This window comes from Macaca mulatta, chromosome 7 (assembly GCF_049350105.2).
Source record: "Macaca mulatta isolate MMU2019108-1 chromosome 7, T2T-MMU8v2.0, whole genome shotgun sequence".
Taxonomy (NCBI): domain Eukaryota; kingdom Metazoa; phylum Chordata; class Mammalia; order Primates; family Cercopithecidae; genus Macaca; species Macaca mulatta.
In genome coordinates this window covers 134833650-134850757 of record NC_133412.1, presented here as the reverse complement: position 1 = coordinate 134850757, position 17108 = coordinate 134833650, and the positions used below count along the sequence as shown (strand labels likewise).

Sequence of the window (17108 nt, the reverse complement as noted above, 5' to 3'; positions counted from 1 at the left end):
AGGCACATTCCTGTGGTGACTGAGCTACGTAAAAATCTCACAGCTATTGTCAGGAGTGGGAGTAGAAACTTAAGTTATTTTACCTGCATATACCTGAACGAATGTACATTATTACTATTTTAAGAGTTCTGGGCAAGAATTTTAACAAAAAACTATAGCTGTGTATTCTAAACAAGAAATTTTGCTTTCCTCATTCTAATGTTTTTGTTAGATTTACTTTTGTTAGATAAAAACCAAGATGAACCAAACTTTTTTTTTGTGGTGGGTAAATTAAGCAACCAGAGCATAGGATATATATTCATTCACCACAAGGCTATGAGATGTCAAATCTCCTACTCTTAGCTTGTCAGTTTTATTCAACAAATATTCAATGTAGAATTATTTACCACTTATTAAAGCTTATTTATGCCTCATTTATCAAGTTATAATGTTCGGATCTTAGTTGTCCTACTGAGTATATTTTTAGATGTACAAAGCCCTAAAATGGAATCATTCTAGATTTAGAAATAGAGCCCTGTGTGATATCTCCAGTCTTGGCCAGCCTAGCCTTTAAAGATTATTTTTATTGTGTTTATAGGACAATTAATATCAAGACAGATCCAGAATAAAAAAGACCAGTTACTAAGTATTTTATGTAACACTTGTTATTTTCATGTTATACTTATCCAAAATTTCAAAATAGTGATGGAAATTGGACTAAACTGGGCAAAGAATTTATAAAGTCCTTTCCCATTTAAACCCTGTTAAGTCTATTGCTACCAGACAGTTCTCCAACTCAAAGGGGTAATGGGCCAGGCATGGGAGCTCACGCCTGTAATCCTAGTACTTCGGGAGGCCAAGGCAGGAGGATCACTTGAGCCCAGGAGTTTAAAACCAGCCTGGGCAATATAGTGAGAACCCTGACTCCACCAAAAAAAAAAATGGTTAAAAAATCAGCCAGGCATGGTGGTACGGGCCTGTAGTCCCAGCTACTCGGGAGACTGAGGTGGGAGAATCATTTGAGCCTGGAAGGTTGAGGCTGTAGTGAGCTGTGATTGCACCACTGCACTCCAGCCTGGGTGATAGTGAGACTCTCAAAACAAAACAAAACACAATAAAACAAACTAAAAGGGGTAACAGGTATAGGCTGTGGCTACCTTGAGCACACTTAGTACTATTCTCTTTAAATGTCCAAATTCAGGATGTTTTTGTCCTACTGATACAGAGAAATAATGTACATTTCACCTTTTGGTTTATATTAAGCTAGTTTCTTCCCATGTTCCTGACTATCTTTGAGCCTAAAACATATGCTCAGGTCTAAGTTAGGCAATAGCTCTTGCAATAATTTTAAAGTGCTAAAATTCAAACACACACACAAATGTAATTTGTGGTTCAAATGAGTGTTTGAGTCAAACTTATAAATACATTCTTGAATGTTAAAATCTGAAAGTTGTCTCTTTCTGATTATATCATGACACCTACCTCAGGTGAACTTTGTCTAGTGCTTCCATCAGAAGGACTAGGTGGCTGATCCTGAATTTGGGGCATGGTAAAAGAAAGTTCCAGTGACTCTGGATTTGGTTCTAATTTTAATGCAACTTCTTGATTGAGTGCAGGGTCAGCACTACTTCGAAGTGGCTTTGGCGTTTCAGAGGTGGGTAATGGAGACATTGCCAAATTTATATTCTGTAATTTTTCGTTGGATGAGGGGAGCATTACATCATTATACAATGGTACTTCCTCAAGTTGCTGGTCATCAGTTTCTGTGTCTGTGGGGAAAAAATACGAGTCAGTCTAAAGTATACAAGGATTTTTTTTTTTAACCCAAGACAGTCTTGCTCTGTTGCCCAGGCTGGAGTACAATGGTGCAATCTTGGCTCACTGCCACCTCTGCCTCCCAGGTTCAAGCAATTCTCCTGCCTTAGCCTCCCAAGTAGTTGGGATTACAGGCGCACACCACCACGCCCAGCTAATTTTTGTATTTTTGGTAGAGACGGGGTTTCACCATGGTGGCCAGGCTGGTCTCGAACTCCTAACCTCAAGTGATCCACCCGCCTTGGCCTCCCAGAGTGCTGGGATTACAGGCGTGAGCCACTGCGCCTGGCCACAGGGATTTTAACATACAAAAAATTTGTGTTCCTTTTCACGGAAGGTTTGTCTAATTCATCAAACAACAAAATGTTAACAAATTTTCCTTCATCAGAAAGTTTACATATAATAGTATAGTATAACCATAAGTCTGGGTTATCTTTACAATCCACTATTGATACCTCCTCTTAATCTCTACGGCATAAAAGACAAAAGGCAACACCAACCTTTTTATACATTAAAATGTTCTCTACTTTAAAATTGCAGTTTTCATCTTCAATGCTTCATGTTATAGTATGACTGCCTTTTTATCCTTTAATGCAACAATGCCTACTTCCATGTAACTCTGCTAAACTGTGGAGAAAATCTGACAGCAGGATACAGAAATAGAGCAGCCAGGAAAAATTTATGTGGGAAGAAGAAATACCTTAAGGACACTTTGAAGCACAATTTCCAACAATATAAAAAAGCAAGAATGGTAAGAAATTACGAGGGCAAAAATATTTAAGCAAATACATTTAAGAAAACTATAAAAATATATTAGCTTGTAATGTCCAAATGATTACCAACAAAAAACGTCAAAGTAATGTTTAGTTGAAATGAGGCTTGTAGCAACAGACACAATTTAGGGCATTAACAAAATAACTACTCACCGTTGCTGCCAAAATCTAAAGATATGATTGTGTCTCCAGCGGCTGGGGCCAGCAAAGTTAAAGCATCAGGTTCCTTCTTAAGTTTGTCAAAGAGGCTACTTGTATCTTCTGATTCAACTTTGGTGAATAGCTGAGTCATTTTCATATCTGAAGATTCAACTGGTTTAAGGACACATTCTGTTTGTTGAAGGGAGAAAATCAAGTCGTGCTGAATAATACCACTGTCAAAACAAGAGAAATTAGTAATTCACAAATGAGCACTTGACACAGTGAGGGGAAGGGGGACTGTCAAAAAGTCTTAAAAAATTCTGCTTTATGGACAGGAACATTTTAGGATTTCTTGAGATGCATGATCACTCACGTGTACTTTGTCACATTTAGGGTTTTAAAATGCTATTACAAAATAAAGACCCAATACAATGCACAGTATGCAGCCATAAAAAAGAATGAAATCATGTTCTTTGCAGCAACATGGATGCATCCAGAGACCATTATCCTAAGTGAGATAACCCAGACACAGAAAACCAAATGCTGCATGCTGTCACTTGTAAGTGGGAGCTAAACATTGGGTTACTTGTGGACATAAAGATGGCATCAACAGACACTGAGGACTACTAGGAGAGAGGGGCAAGGGTTGAACAACTGTTGGGTATTATGCTCACTATCTGGGTGACAGGATCAATTGTACCCCAAACCTCAGCATCACATGATATACCCATGTAACAAACCTATGTATGTATCCCCTGAATCAAATATAAAAGTTGAAATTAAAAAAAAAATTCCCAGTACAAGATAATTTGACTAATTTCAGTTAAGAATTTCAGATATCTAGGCTGGGCACAGTGGCTCATGCCTGTAATCCCAGCACTTTGGGAGGCTGAGGCAGATGGGTCGCTTGAGCCTGGGAGTTCAAGAGCCTGGCCAACATGGCAAAACCCTGTCTCTACTAAAAATACAAAAAATTAACCCGGTGTGGTGGTGCACGTCTGTAGTCCCAGCTACCTGAGAGGCTGAGGCACGAGAATTGCTTGAGCTCAGGAGGTGGAGTGAGCCAAGATCACGCCACTGCACTCCAGCCTGGGCGACAGAGTGAGACTCCGTCTCACAAAAAAAAAAAAAAGAAAGAAAGAATTTCAGATATCCTTTGGGAAGAGTGATGATGACAAGGCAATTTGTAGTCAAGTACATGAAGGACACCAACAAATCTTCAGAATTGTTGTGCTGACACACGTTATGAAATTGGCACAAAAGAACTCTTTGGCATCAACATATGAGGCATGATCTAAGGATAGTCCTAAGAGAGGGGCCATATTTTCTTTGGTGGTAAGAACATAAGGTGATACCACCTACAGGACAGGGTTGAAGAGGGATGATGAGCAGCAGTTTATCTTCACGAGTGGCTTAAATGTAAATTACTCCTTTAATTAACATATTAAATGTTCACTATCTGAGATGAACTGAGAATGCAAAGATTAACCTTAAGAACCAAAGATTGACCTTAAGAAATTTATAACCCAGTGTGAAAGTAGATATGTAAACAATTAAAATACACTGTGATAACTGCTAAAATAGAGAAGGCTTGCTTCACTGAGAAGCTAACGAGCTGGTACTTGGGATCAAGTGGCATTTGCTAGGCAGACTGGGGTGTGAGGAAGAGAAAGACATTCCAAGTGGAAGATTCATACATAATGGTAAAGTCACAAAAGAACTCTGTGGCACTAATATAAAAACATTAAAGGATGGTGTCAGAAGTGGCAAAAATAAAAACTGGCCAAAGTCTTCCTAAGAGGGGTGACCCTAGATTTTAAAGGGAAGGCTAAATCTCTGATGCATGAGTATGATGGTAAACAAGGATGCTATACACCTAGGCAAGTGTTTATCTTGGAAGTGATAAAAAGATCACTAAAATTCTAAGGAAAATAAGATGATGAGATATCCACACTAGAAAGCTTAGCCTGGCAGTAATGGGCAAGGTGGACTAGAAGGTGGTAATAATGTGGACAGGTAGACTAGATGGGGCAGGAGTCTGGTAAAATAGATCAAATTAAAGATTAAATTGTGATGTACATAATATTCACAAGCCAAAGAGCTAAGTGAAAAGTTCATGAATATACAAGAGCCATGTATTACATCATACAGCTTATTAATCTCATAGAATTTCGTTTACTTTTCATTATAACCTTCTGAACGATTATCTACATAGATGAAATTCAGAAAAATGAAGAGACTTCCCCAAGGTCAGGGAGCTAATGAGTGCTAGAGCTATGATACAAACGTAGGTCAGTATTCTTCCTACAAAAAGAACAGAGCTGTCTTGAGATAATATATGCCAATACCTGTATAAGTAGACCAAACCAGTCGATGGATCTGGTGTTTTTTTCATGGTCTTTTTAAAAATAGGAGTGAAGGTATGGGGATAGACAACTACTGACAGTATTTAGTGGTATCACTGTAGAATAGCTGGACTGGAAACCTAGGTCAGAGTACAGAAAATAATAATTTGGTAGAGATGTAAAAGAATTAAAATTTGGCCGGGCGCGGTGGCTCAAGCCTGTAATCCCAGCACTTTGGGAGGCCGAGACGGGCGGATCACGAGGTCAGGAGATCGAGACCATCCTGGCTAACACGGTGAAACGCCGTCTCTACTAAAACATACAAAAAAGTAGCCAGGCGAGGTGGCAGGCGCCTGTAGTCCCAGCTACGTGGCAGGCTGAGGCAGGCGAATGGCGTGAACCTGGGAGGCGGAGCTTGCAGTGAGCTGAGATCCGGCCACTGCACTCTAGCCTGGGTGACAAAGCAAGACTCTGTCTCAAAAAAAAAAAAAAAAAAAAAAAAATTAAAATTTAGTTAATATTTATAATCTTATCTTCCTATAAATGAACAGAGTATCCAAAAAGAATCACTATTTATTCCCCAAAAACGTTTATTTCTCAAACTTACCTCACAACATAATTCACACATACAATGCACTGTGGTTGAGAGTTCTTGGTGTTATATATAACAGTTGCTTGAGTTTCAACCCAGACATATCCACCTCTTTTGGCAAGCATCCTGTACTGTCCTGTGGTGACTTGTCCTTTAGTAAACACTAGGGGGGAAAAGGAAAAAGAATCATGCAAAGAAAATATTGTAACTTTGAATTTTCAATTAAATGAACAGATGCTGAATGTTGATCACTGTTTTAGAAAACAAATGTTTATTTAGTGGAATCAGTTGTAACTGCTTAAATTCAGACAGTGTGTCCCAGAATAGCTGAAAATATACCCATTTCCTTTTTCAAATCCCCTAAATAAAACTCCTTTGCTGCCAATGAGCTAAGTGAAGAGTTCACGAATATACAATCTTCAGTAACTAAAATTCCTTTAATGACTTAGGTTGAAAGTGTAAGATTAGAGAATAATCAGTAGCCTTTTTCAAGAAAATGGTGCCACAATAACTTCCTTAAATTCTGACTAAAGTTTCCAGAGAACCAAAGATACTTTAAAAAGCTGTACGTAGCATATTTAAATATAAATTGATACCACATTGTAAGTCTTTTGGCAATTTAGGCAATTTAAATTAAATATTGATTTGGGAGAAAGTACTGAATAAATCCTAATGATGGTATTATTTTGAGGATTGGGGGGTCCTGACTGCAGACTTGGATTTACTCTTGAGTTCAAGGCTCATCAATCACACAAACTCAGTGATATTCAGGTATCCTCAATCACAGTCAGAAGTCATGCATAGGTACAGATTAAACAGGTGAGATAGTCCAAAGTTTAACTTACCTTGGGATCTTAACATTCATTTGAGTAAAATTCAGAATCAAATCTTATGTCAAAGGTACTTGTTAAGGGTGACTATAGTCAAAAACAATTTAATCGTACATTTTAAAGTAACTAAAAGAGGCCAGGTACCAGGGCAGGTGGATAACCTGAGGTCAGGAGTTTGAGAACAGCCAGGTCAATATTGCGAAACCCCGTCTATACTAAAAATACAAAAATTAGCCAGGCATGGTGCTACACGCCTATAATCCCAGCTACTTGGGAGGCTGAGGCAGGAGAATCTCTTGAACCCGGAAGGCAGGGGTTGCAGTGAGCCAAGATTGCTCAACCGCACTCCAGCCTGGCCGAGAGTGAGATCCTGTCTCAAAAGAAAAAAAAAATAAAATAAAATAACCAAAAGAGTATAACTGGATTGTTTGTCACATAAGATAATGCTTGAGGTGATAGGTACTCCATTTATCCTTATGTATTGCATACCTGTATCAGAATATCTCATGTAACCCATAAATATACACTCCCATAAATATACACACATAACTATGCACTTACAAATATTTTTAAAAATGCTACTTATTATCAAATGTGATGTTCACTACCTTCACATTCATTGATTGTACAAATATTTCCTGAGTGCCTTTTACATACCAACCACTGTTCTGAGTATTTATGTGAATTCTGAAAATTATGCTATTCAATACTCTATAATATTTGGATTTTCAAGTCTTTGTATTTAAAATGCCAGCAAGTTTTGTCAATGATTAAATGATTCCATTTTTACTGATATTTGTTGCAACAAATACAAAACACAAAATGGTCAAGATCTGTACTGAATAGGCCTGTTAACACATTTAGTCTGGGAAGACTGGTTCATTTTAACCAGAGAATTCGATGGGTAGCCAAACTGTACAGAGGTTGCAACAGTTAAGTAATTAGAATATCTCTGAGTTCTTCCATTGTACTTACTATCATGATGAGTTTTGGTCAGATGATCAGAGTCCAAAGCATGATAATATTCATAAATTGAGCGGCCTAAAAGTTCTTCTGGCTCATATCCCATCAATTCGGTAATTCTGTTAGTAAAAAAATACAAGATTTAAGGAAAAAAGGGAGACTAACTGATAAAAAATTTTCTCCTCCCAAGTTAACTGATAAGCATTAATCTTATGGACAAGTGAATTTTCAAAAATAAAGAGCATCCTCCTTTGCTTAGAATAAATTTACACCTCACCTTTAGGAACTACAGTTATTAAATGCAATACCACACATTTCTTTAAGTCCTCTATGTTCGTTCTGTTATTTAACTCTTTTATCCTCTTCACCCAAACTTGTTACCTATTCTTTTTTTTTTGAGACAAATTTTCCCTCATGTTGCTTAGGCTGGAGCACAATGGCATGATCTCGGCTCACCGCAACCTCCACCTCCCGGGTTCAAGTGATTCCCCTGTCTCAGCCTCCTGAGTAGATGGGATTACGGGCATGTGCCCAGCTAATTTTGTATTTTTAGTAGGGACGGGGTTTCTCCATGTTGGTCAGGCTGGTCTTGAACTCCTGACCTCAGGTGATCTGCCCGCCTCGGCCTCCCAAAGTACTGGGATTACAGGCGTGAGCCAACGTGCCCGGCCTACTTGTTACCTATTCTTACCACATCTCATTATACATACTTTTGGTAACAAGGCAGGGTATTAATAAACAGATAAGAAGTACTACTAAATTAAATGGTAAAAGTTATAAAGGCAGTCACTGACACTTATTTTAAAATATAGATAAAATCTATAACATTTTTTCATAAAGCCAAATGCTTTATGTAGTAACTTTTAAGCCCCTAGGCAACACCTCACTCTGAGAAATCAATAGCCACTACACAATTCTATTATCATCAACCAAAGAGCATCTACACTAAATGGGAACTAAAGGAATTATGTTGGTTTTAGAAGATGCTCTTGTACTCAGTTTAGTTTTTGGCATTACGTGAAATTATGGGGGTAATTTCAGATAAAACAATATTTCAAATGACAACAGATTGGAAAACAATCCCATTACCCTATCTATCTTGCTGGCAGAGAGTAGACCTTTATTTAAGACAGAGACTAGAGCTTATTCTCTCTAAGCAGTATGTAACGGCAACCATGACATGAGAAAGAGAAAGCTATCTTCTTAGTACCATGCTGAACAGAAATACTCTCTTCTCAAGTCTTTCTAGGAGCAAAACGTGAGTTAAGCTTTTAGATTCTCAGCCTTTAGATTTCAGAGGACTTTCTTACTGAGGTGCAAGCAAACCTTATATAACATGCTGTGTGTGGAAAAAAAACCCCACTTAACTACAGGAAGGACATAGCCAAGATATCCTATAAAGGTATAAAAGTAACATTGCTTGTGTTCTCACACTTAAAGGCAAGATCTTCCATAGTTTATTACAAAATAAATACATAAATGAAAAGCTGATTTGTCAAAACCCAAACCAAACTCAGCCCAAACCCTCAATTCTTTACAAAGGGCCATCTCTAAACACAGCAACACCAGGTGGCAGCATTATAAAGGAAAACATGTTTTTAAACAAAATCAGTCATATTTCTTGAAATTATGCTTTAAAAATAATTTTAATTGGTCTTATATTTTTCTGTTTAAATAAAATCCCCATGGAATTAAAGACTTTTTCACTATTCAAATCTTAATATGCCCATGTGTGCCTGGCATTATTCTAGGTATGAAAATGCAAAGACAAAACTCAACATGTGGCTAATCTTCCAGTAGATGTACTGTACTACTTAGGAAATAATGTGATAAATGCAGTGATGAGAATCTATTCCATGGAATCCTATCCATGCAAAGGAATGGTAGAATGAGGAACAGCCTCTTATAGGAGACTTATGACTAGAGAGAGACAAAGGAAAGGCAAAACCACTTTCAGGAAAAAGGTACGGCATAAGCAAAAGATTTTTAAAAATGTTTAATGTGGTGCGGGTAACAAAGATTCTATAATATGGTTAGTGGAGAGAGATATGAGATGATGCTGAAGAAGTAGGTAGGGGGATCAGATTAATGAGGGTCTTGTTTATATTGTCATAGGAAGCTGATTTAATCTAATGTCCATCAGTGCTTCTCAATCTGAGGTGTGTCTATCACTAAAAGATACCAGAAAGTCAAAAATATCAACTGTATATGCTTTCCTAGAAGGTCAGTTTTACACATATTGAAGCAAAAAAGGTGAAGTTAATTTAACTTTAGAGAATTACATAGGTTATATTCTGTACCAAAGGGGTCGGGGTGTCCAGAAAATATGACCAAAAAGTGTTTTTAATGGACTAGGAAACCCGTGATCTAAAGCAGTATACAACTCATTTATTTTGAGGTAGGAACTATTCATCTTCATTTCTACTTTAGTCCCATGAACACAGTAGATGCTCAAATAAAATGTTGAATAATTTTAAATGATTATTACTGAGTATAGTAAATAGCAGCTATTTGTGGAATATTTTGGAATTTAGGAGCTTGATATGTTAGATTTTCTTAAAATTGAGTAAAATTTTTTCCATAGCTTGGTTCTCAGGAGTTATAGATGTGAGAAGTTCTTGGAAAGAGCTCTAAATCAGAAAATAACAGTCTGTTGGTCAAACTCAAAACTGTTTTGGTTGATATATGAGCTGACTGTCTTTACTGTTACCTCCTGTCATGATCATTTTGCTAATTTTCTGCTATAACTAAAGGGTAATGTCACTCCCTTTCTCATTTTTGCTCCATTACCTTCCTTTCTCCCTGGCCTCCCCTCTACTTTGTTACCTTAAGTTTTCAAAAAAATAAAAAATAATTTCTCAAAATAGGATGGAAATCTCTGTTCCATCATACATTTACATGAATACTAGTAGTAAACACCTTAAAATCTTAGCTTTTCTATATTCATTTTCTTAAAGTTGACACCAGTAGTGAAGCATTCACTATGCGCACTAGGCACTCAACAGACTTCTTTAATCCTCATAACATCCTTCTGAGGTATGTTTTTTTTTTTGAGATGGAGTCTCACTCTGTCTCCCAGGCTGGAGTGCGGTGGTACAATCTTGGTTCACTGCAACCTCCGCCTCCTGGATTCAAGCAATTCGCCTACCTCAGCCTCCCAAGTAGCTGGGATTACGGACACGTGCCCCCATACCCAGCTAATTTTTGTATTTTTAGTAGAGATGCGGTTTTACCATGTTGGACAGGCTGGTCTCAAACTCCTGACCTCAGATGATCCACCCGCCTCGTCCTCCCACAGTGCTAGGATTATAGGCATAAGCCACCGCACCCGGCCATGATTCTTATTTTATAGATAAGGAATGTGAGTTTTACAACGGTTAAGTACCAAGGCCAAGGCCACATTGTAAGTATCAGAGCTGCAAGCCATAAGTGAATCTAACATGTGATTCTAAAGACAGAGCTCTGTCATATTTCCTTATCCAATGGGGTGGGGTTTCTTGTCTACTTTATATTATGGCTAAGTGCTTAAACTGGTTTTCTCATATAATCTTCAAGTTAGTATTATGAAGAAACTGATGCTTACAGACAAGAACTAAGAACTAATGTGTCCAAGATCATTTGTATATAGGCAGCAAAGCCAGGATTTGGCAGTCAGGCTACAGAATCTATGTCCCCTTTAGCTACTATACTATACTATAGCCTTATAGTAAAAAATGAGACAAGCAGTACGATAGTAGAATAAATGCTAACAAAAGAGGTATGTACAAGGAACAGTGCAGCTTCTTCTTGAAGGAACAAGGAAAGCCCCACAAAGGAGTAGATGCGCTTGGAAGGTAAGTATGTGTTAAGAAGTGAAGAAAATGTCATTACAGAACAGGAAGGAAAGTATGTGCAAAGGCAGTAAGAAAGTGGTCCCCAACCTTTTTGGCACCAGGGACAGGTTGTGGAAGACAATTTTTCCACAGATGGGGGTGGGGATGGTTTCAGGATGAAACTGTTCCACCTCAGATCATCAGGCACTGGTCGAGATGGTTTTCATAAGGGGCACACAACCTAGATCCCTCACGTGCAGTTCACAGTAGTTTGCCACTCCCATGAGAATCTAATGCTGCCTCTGATCTGACAGCAGGTGAAGCTCAGGTGGGAATGCTCACCACTCACCTGCTATGCAGCCGGGGTCCTAACAGTCTGCGGACCAGTACTGGGGGTTGGGGACCACTACACTAAGACATTAAAACACCATGGGGAGCTCTCTAGCTATAGAGCGGTGGCGGCCACATCAGAATAAGTAGTCCCTCTTCCTCTTGATTAATCTGGAGAAGTAGGCAAGGGCCAGAGCATAAATATCTTTGTTTGCCATGCTAAGTTTAGATTGTATTGTGTAGGTCTATTTTTTTTCAGTCTTTTAAAATGCACATCTTCTTTTGATAAATGAAAATTTACTTCCCTCATCTAGTATTTTTATAAACAAAATATTTTTGTGCGCAAAGATGAAGGGAAGCATTTGAGGCATTTTCAACAACAGAATGACATGATCTGATTTTCACATTAGGACACCCACTTTCTGGCAACTTGGATGAAAGATTACAAGGGTACAAATCTGTTGGCAAAAAGGCAGCTATGCCAACAACTCAAGTCAAGGGTAATAATGAGCTAATGAATTCAATGGCAGGAGTGCAAGGATGGAAAGGAGGAAATCGATCAAGAGATATATGTAGATAGTAAATCTGTAAGATTTAGACATCAACTGTATGTAGCCAATGAATGTAAAAGAAAAGTTAAGGATGACTTCCAAAGTTTTGTTGGAGTCATGGGCATATGGTGGTGTATTAACCATGATAAGCGTTATAGGAAGAAAAGCAGTTTTTGATGATGATGTTGTCTGGGGGCAGTAGTGGTACAGTTCAGTTACAGAAATACTTAGTTTACAATACAGAAGAATATCCAGATAGAAATATTAAGTTGGCAATTAAATAGAATTAGTTACAGAAAGAAATGTGGGAAATAGTGATAGAAACCATGGGCAAGATTGAAGCTTCTCAAGGAAAATATGTAGGATGAAGAGATGTACAAACACTTGGCTTTCTAGTCCCCAACCTAAGGTAATCCATCTTTGCTCAAAATACACACTGCATATTTTTGAAATTATCTCTTTAAGTAAGCAGAGCCCCTACTGGGGAAAAGACGACTCATCTTAATTTCTGGATAGCACCTAGTAAAGTAAGCGTTCATAGTACAGAGTAAGTGTTCAATAAATGTGGCTGAATTAATTTACAAAGTTAATCTAATATTATAGGATGTATTATTCTGTTTAATTTAGTGGAAAGCACAGTTTAATACTGAGTAATTTTTTTTTTTTTTTTTTTTGAGATGGAGTCTTGCTCTGTCATCCAGGCTGGAGTGTGGTGGTGTGATCTTGGCTCACCGCAACCTCCACCTCCCAGGTTCAAGCGATTCTCCTGCCTAAGCCTCCTGAGTAGTGCCCGCCACCACGCAGTGCTAATTTTTGTATTTTTAGTAGAGATGGGGTTTCACCACATTGGCCAAGCTGGTCTCAAACTCCTGACCTCAGATGATCCATCCCACCGCGGGCCTCAGCCTTCCAAAGTGCTGGGATTACAGGTGTGAGCCACCATGCATGGCCAACACTGAATCTTTGCTACGGTGAATATTCAATAATGCTGTAGACTAATTAAAACTTTCAAATTCACATTTTAGATCTAATTTACCTTTCGTCACAATAAGAAAATTTCATATCCAGGCTGTGTCGACTGAGAAAAGTCTTGCTATCTAGAGGAATTTCAATATTTGATGGGTGAGGAATGGGTTCACAAATCAGCACCAAGCAGGTCATAGGTGGTTTCTTATACCCACACTGAGGTTGGTTACTGTTGGTATCATATACGTGAATATGGCCTGTGCAGTGCAATACCTGTGTATGAAGAAGAAAACAAAGCAGTTAACAAAAATTTTACAATGCTAGGAAAAAGAAAAAAAAAGCAGAGATAAGTTGTTGAGTGTGACATGGCCAGTAAGCTTTGATAAAATTTACTGTCACTAGTGGATTAACCAGGTTTTTGAAAATCAATGAACGTTTTTCCACCACCCATGACCTACTTCCTGCCCAGGGCCTATACATTACTGTTTAAAAAATTCCCCTCATATAAAGTCTAGGCTGCTTTTTCATTCATCTCATCATCCGGGCTGGTTTGATAGTTATTTCTTGCACTGATGACTATGTCTCAACATTGAACAAAGATACAAAACCATGATTAATAGAAAATTAAGCCCTACCAGGATCCAAATATTGTGTGGTTGGCAAAGCCAACTGATTAGGTAAGCCTAGTATACCAGTGCCACAATTCACCTAATTTAAGTTTGTGCCTCAAATTGGCAAATTACTACACGGTTCTGGATTTTAGGAATCATATGCAAATCAGTTGAAGGTATAAATGTTACATAACCAAACACCAAGGAACTGTAAACCTTCCCTCACAATTCTAAAGTTATCTTAATACTGCAATGTCTATGTATAAATAAAGTGTATCATCAATCACAAATAATTTTCACTTACCTTCCATGTTGCAGACTTTATGTTCATAGTTCTTCCTCGGCTAGTTAGGGTACACTTCATTCTGAGAAAAAAGCTTCGCTGTGTGTTTTGTTCTTTACCCTTTTTCACAGGGCCTAATGAAAGCATGAAATAAAGTTTTAAAGCAACTAAATATACAAATTTGTTACAATGAAAGTAGCAAAGTGCCCATCACCTAGATCAACTGAATACCTGTTCAATTAAAAGTCTCAGCATGAACACAGTAATTCATTCCCCTTTTACTCACTCCAGCACACCCAAGAGATCTGACACATACTACTCAGTAGCTCTGATTCCCTGAGTTGACTGAAAGATAATCCGTATTTGGGATAACAGTTAATCATTCAAGCAAGTAAGTTTAGTCAAACTACAGAGAAATATAAAAATGGTATGAGTTTGCTCTTTAACTGTGCTATTGGTACACAAGAATCCCTAAAGAAAGAACTTCAGCAAACTCTTCCTATTCTTTCCTGAATGTGTTAGCTCAATTTCTAATAAGCACTCTATGTATTTACAGAACCTTTAAAATAGCAACTTTCTTTTTAATAACAAATAACATTTTTACATATCTTATTTTTTCCCCTTAATTTATCTAGTAAAGCAGGCAGAAAATTATTTCTACTTTGTTACTATAAGAAAACAACAACAGATCAAATGACTTATCAAAAGTTACAGAAATAGGGCATGGTGGCTCATGCCCGTAATCCCAGCACTTTGGGAGGCTGAGGCAGGAGGATCACTTGAGGTCAGGAGTTCGAGACCAGCCTGGCCAACATGGTGAAACCCTGTCTCTACTAAAAATACAAAAATTAGCTGGGTGTGATGGTGGGTGCCTGTAATCCCAGCTACTCGGGAGACTGAGGCAGTTGAATCACTTGAACCCGGGAGGCGGAGGTTGCAATGAGCTGAGACTGTGCCACTGCACTCCAACCTGGGCGAAAGAGTGAGAATCCATCTCAAAAAAAAAAAAAAAAAAAAAAAACTACAGAAATAAAGTAAAGTCAGAATTAAGTAAAGTCTATTCACTCCTATTTCAAACCTTCTATAACTAAAAATGAGATTATATTTAGGTGACTAAGGAAATAGCATCTTGCTGGGCATGGTGGCTCATGCCTCATGCCTGTAATCCCAGCACTTTGGAGGCTGAGGCAGGAAGATCACTTGAGGCCAGAAGTTTGAGACCATGCTGGCCATCATGGTAAAACCCCATCTCTACTAAAAATATAAATATTAGCTAGGTGTGGTGGTGCACGCTTATAATCCCAGCTACTTGGGAGGTTGAGGCGTGAGAATCACTTGAACCCAGGAGGCAGAGGTTGCAGTGAACTGAGATTGTGCCACTGCACTCCAGCCTGGGTGGCAAAGTGAGACACTGTCTAAAAAAAAAAAAAAAAAAAAAAAAAAAAGGAAATAGCCTCTTGATTTCTTATCTTCATTGGTCAATGTACTTCAAAACACATATAAAAATATTTATTATTTAGAACCTGGACTAGAGATTGCAGGCAATACAAAGATGAGTAAGACACACCACCTTTCCTGAAGAAGTTAAAAATGTAGTAGATATAGTAAGGTCAACAAAAACACAATGTAGAGTTGGTACTTGAGACTTATAAAAATGCTTTAAGGGAGGATAGGGAGAGCTTAGAGGAATAACTTCTAGTCAAGGGGAATCAAGAAGTCCTGCTTAGAAAAAGAGACATTAGAATGTCAGTAAGTAGAGATGGGTTAGAAGGTTCCAGGGAGAAGGAAGAGAATGAAAAGCACAGAGGTAGGAAAAATAGGACATGTTTGAAAAACTGCATATAGTAGTTTGTCCACAATGTAAAGTACACATAGAAGAGTAGGAAGGCAAAGTCAGAAGGGAACGTTAGGGCTGTACTACGGAGGCCTGTGGATGTCCACATGGAGTCCTGCCTAAATATTCAACAAGGGGCTTTTAAAAAGCACAATCAGTAACTTAAGGAAAATTAACTTAGCAGCAATATATATGTTAGAATTACGTGACTGTAATGAGAGGGCTGAGCCAGTAGCAGTAGTATGAGTGAAAAGAATGGTGGTAAAAGACAAATGAAGAGGTAGATCTTAATAGACTTGAAAACGGATGGAAATAAGACAGGAGAGAAAATCAAATCTAGAAATTGTAATGCTAGTATATTGGAAGAACACTGTCAAGTAGAAAAGAAATGAGAGTAAGTTTAAATGTAGGCATGGTTAGCTAGAAATACTGGACTCTTAAGGAACAAGATGAATTCTAGCCTATACTCATTTAATAATGGAACTAGGCAAGATGGGCAGTCCTGGTACTGATGCATGCCACTTGTGTTTACTTAGATAAGAAGTGAATTTGCCCTCCCTGGAAGGATTCAAGAGTATATTTTTAAAAGATGCCATGAGAGCAAAGGGTGGGGGTGGGAGGCGAGGGGAAGGGAGGGAGTGTGGGAGGGAGAGAGAGAGAGAGAGAGAATGAGTGTGTCGTGTGTGTACGTAGGTGGTGATGGTTGTGGTAGTGGCAGTAAAGATCCACATGCAAAATCCTTTGGGTATGTTCAGTCCTTCATAATCTAAGCTTGAATTATACTGACCTTTGAAAAGAACCCAAGGCCTTTGAATGGGGACCTGCAGATTAATTTAAAAATCAAGGTAACTGAAAAGTACTAGTGTTTTCCTAATGAGGAAAAAAAACACAACAAACCATTAAAAAAAACCCCTAAATTTTAAACTCTCTAAAAATAAGTCTTATTTTGTAATAATTTATAAATTCTAAAGCATTTTTCTAGAATTTATACGGAAGAATAATAGGACTGTTTGTCCTATTATAAACACACCACTGGCTCTCAGTGTATCACTAAAATATGATGCTTTGCAACAGTCCCTAGTTTCTAAAAGAGAAAAATCTGCATTTTAGTTTCCCAATGGAACATCAATAATTCATAACCACATTAGGAATGATTTCAAAATGTTTGTGTGCTTTAAAAAAGAACATTTGGTTCGAAACATACATTTAAACTATATTAAGACTATCTGATTTAGAATAATGCATTAACATCATTACCAAATCAGAACAAGACTTCCTAATAT

The 17108-nt window shown here is 37.9% G+C and overlaps 1 protein-coding gene across 4 annotated transcripts in view; it reads right to left on the bottom strand.

The window, feature by feature from the left end:
* The window catches only part of HIF1A (hypoxia inducible factor 1 subunit alpha), a 53435-nt gene that overhangs the window by 8735 nt on the left and 27592 nt on the right, over positions 1–17108 (bottom strand). For all 4 annotated transcript variants that reach the window (XM_015143834.3, XM_077941103.1, XM_001099149.5 and 1 more), the window contains exons 5-10: positions 14013–14125; positions 13168–13370; positions 7451–7557; positions 5661–5808; positions 2721–2941; positions 1462–1748 (exon numbers count right to left, since the gene is read on the bottom strand). In XM_015143834.3, coding sequence (XP_014999320.1) covers positions 1462–1748; positions 2721–2941; positions 5661–5808; positions 7451–7557; positions 13168–13370; positions 14013–14125 — 1079 coding nt within the window. The remainder of the gene's footprint in view (positions 1–1461; positions 1749–2720; positions 2942–5660; positions 5809–7450; positions 7558–13167; positions 13371–14012; positions 14126–17108) is intronic.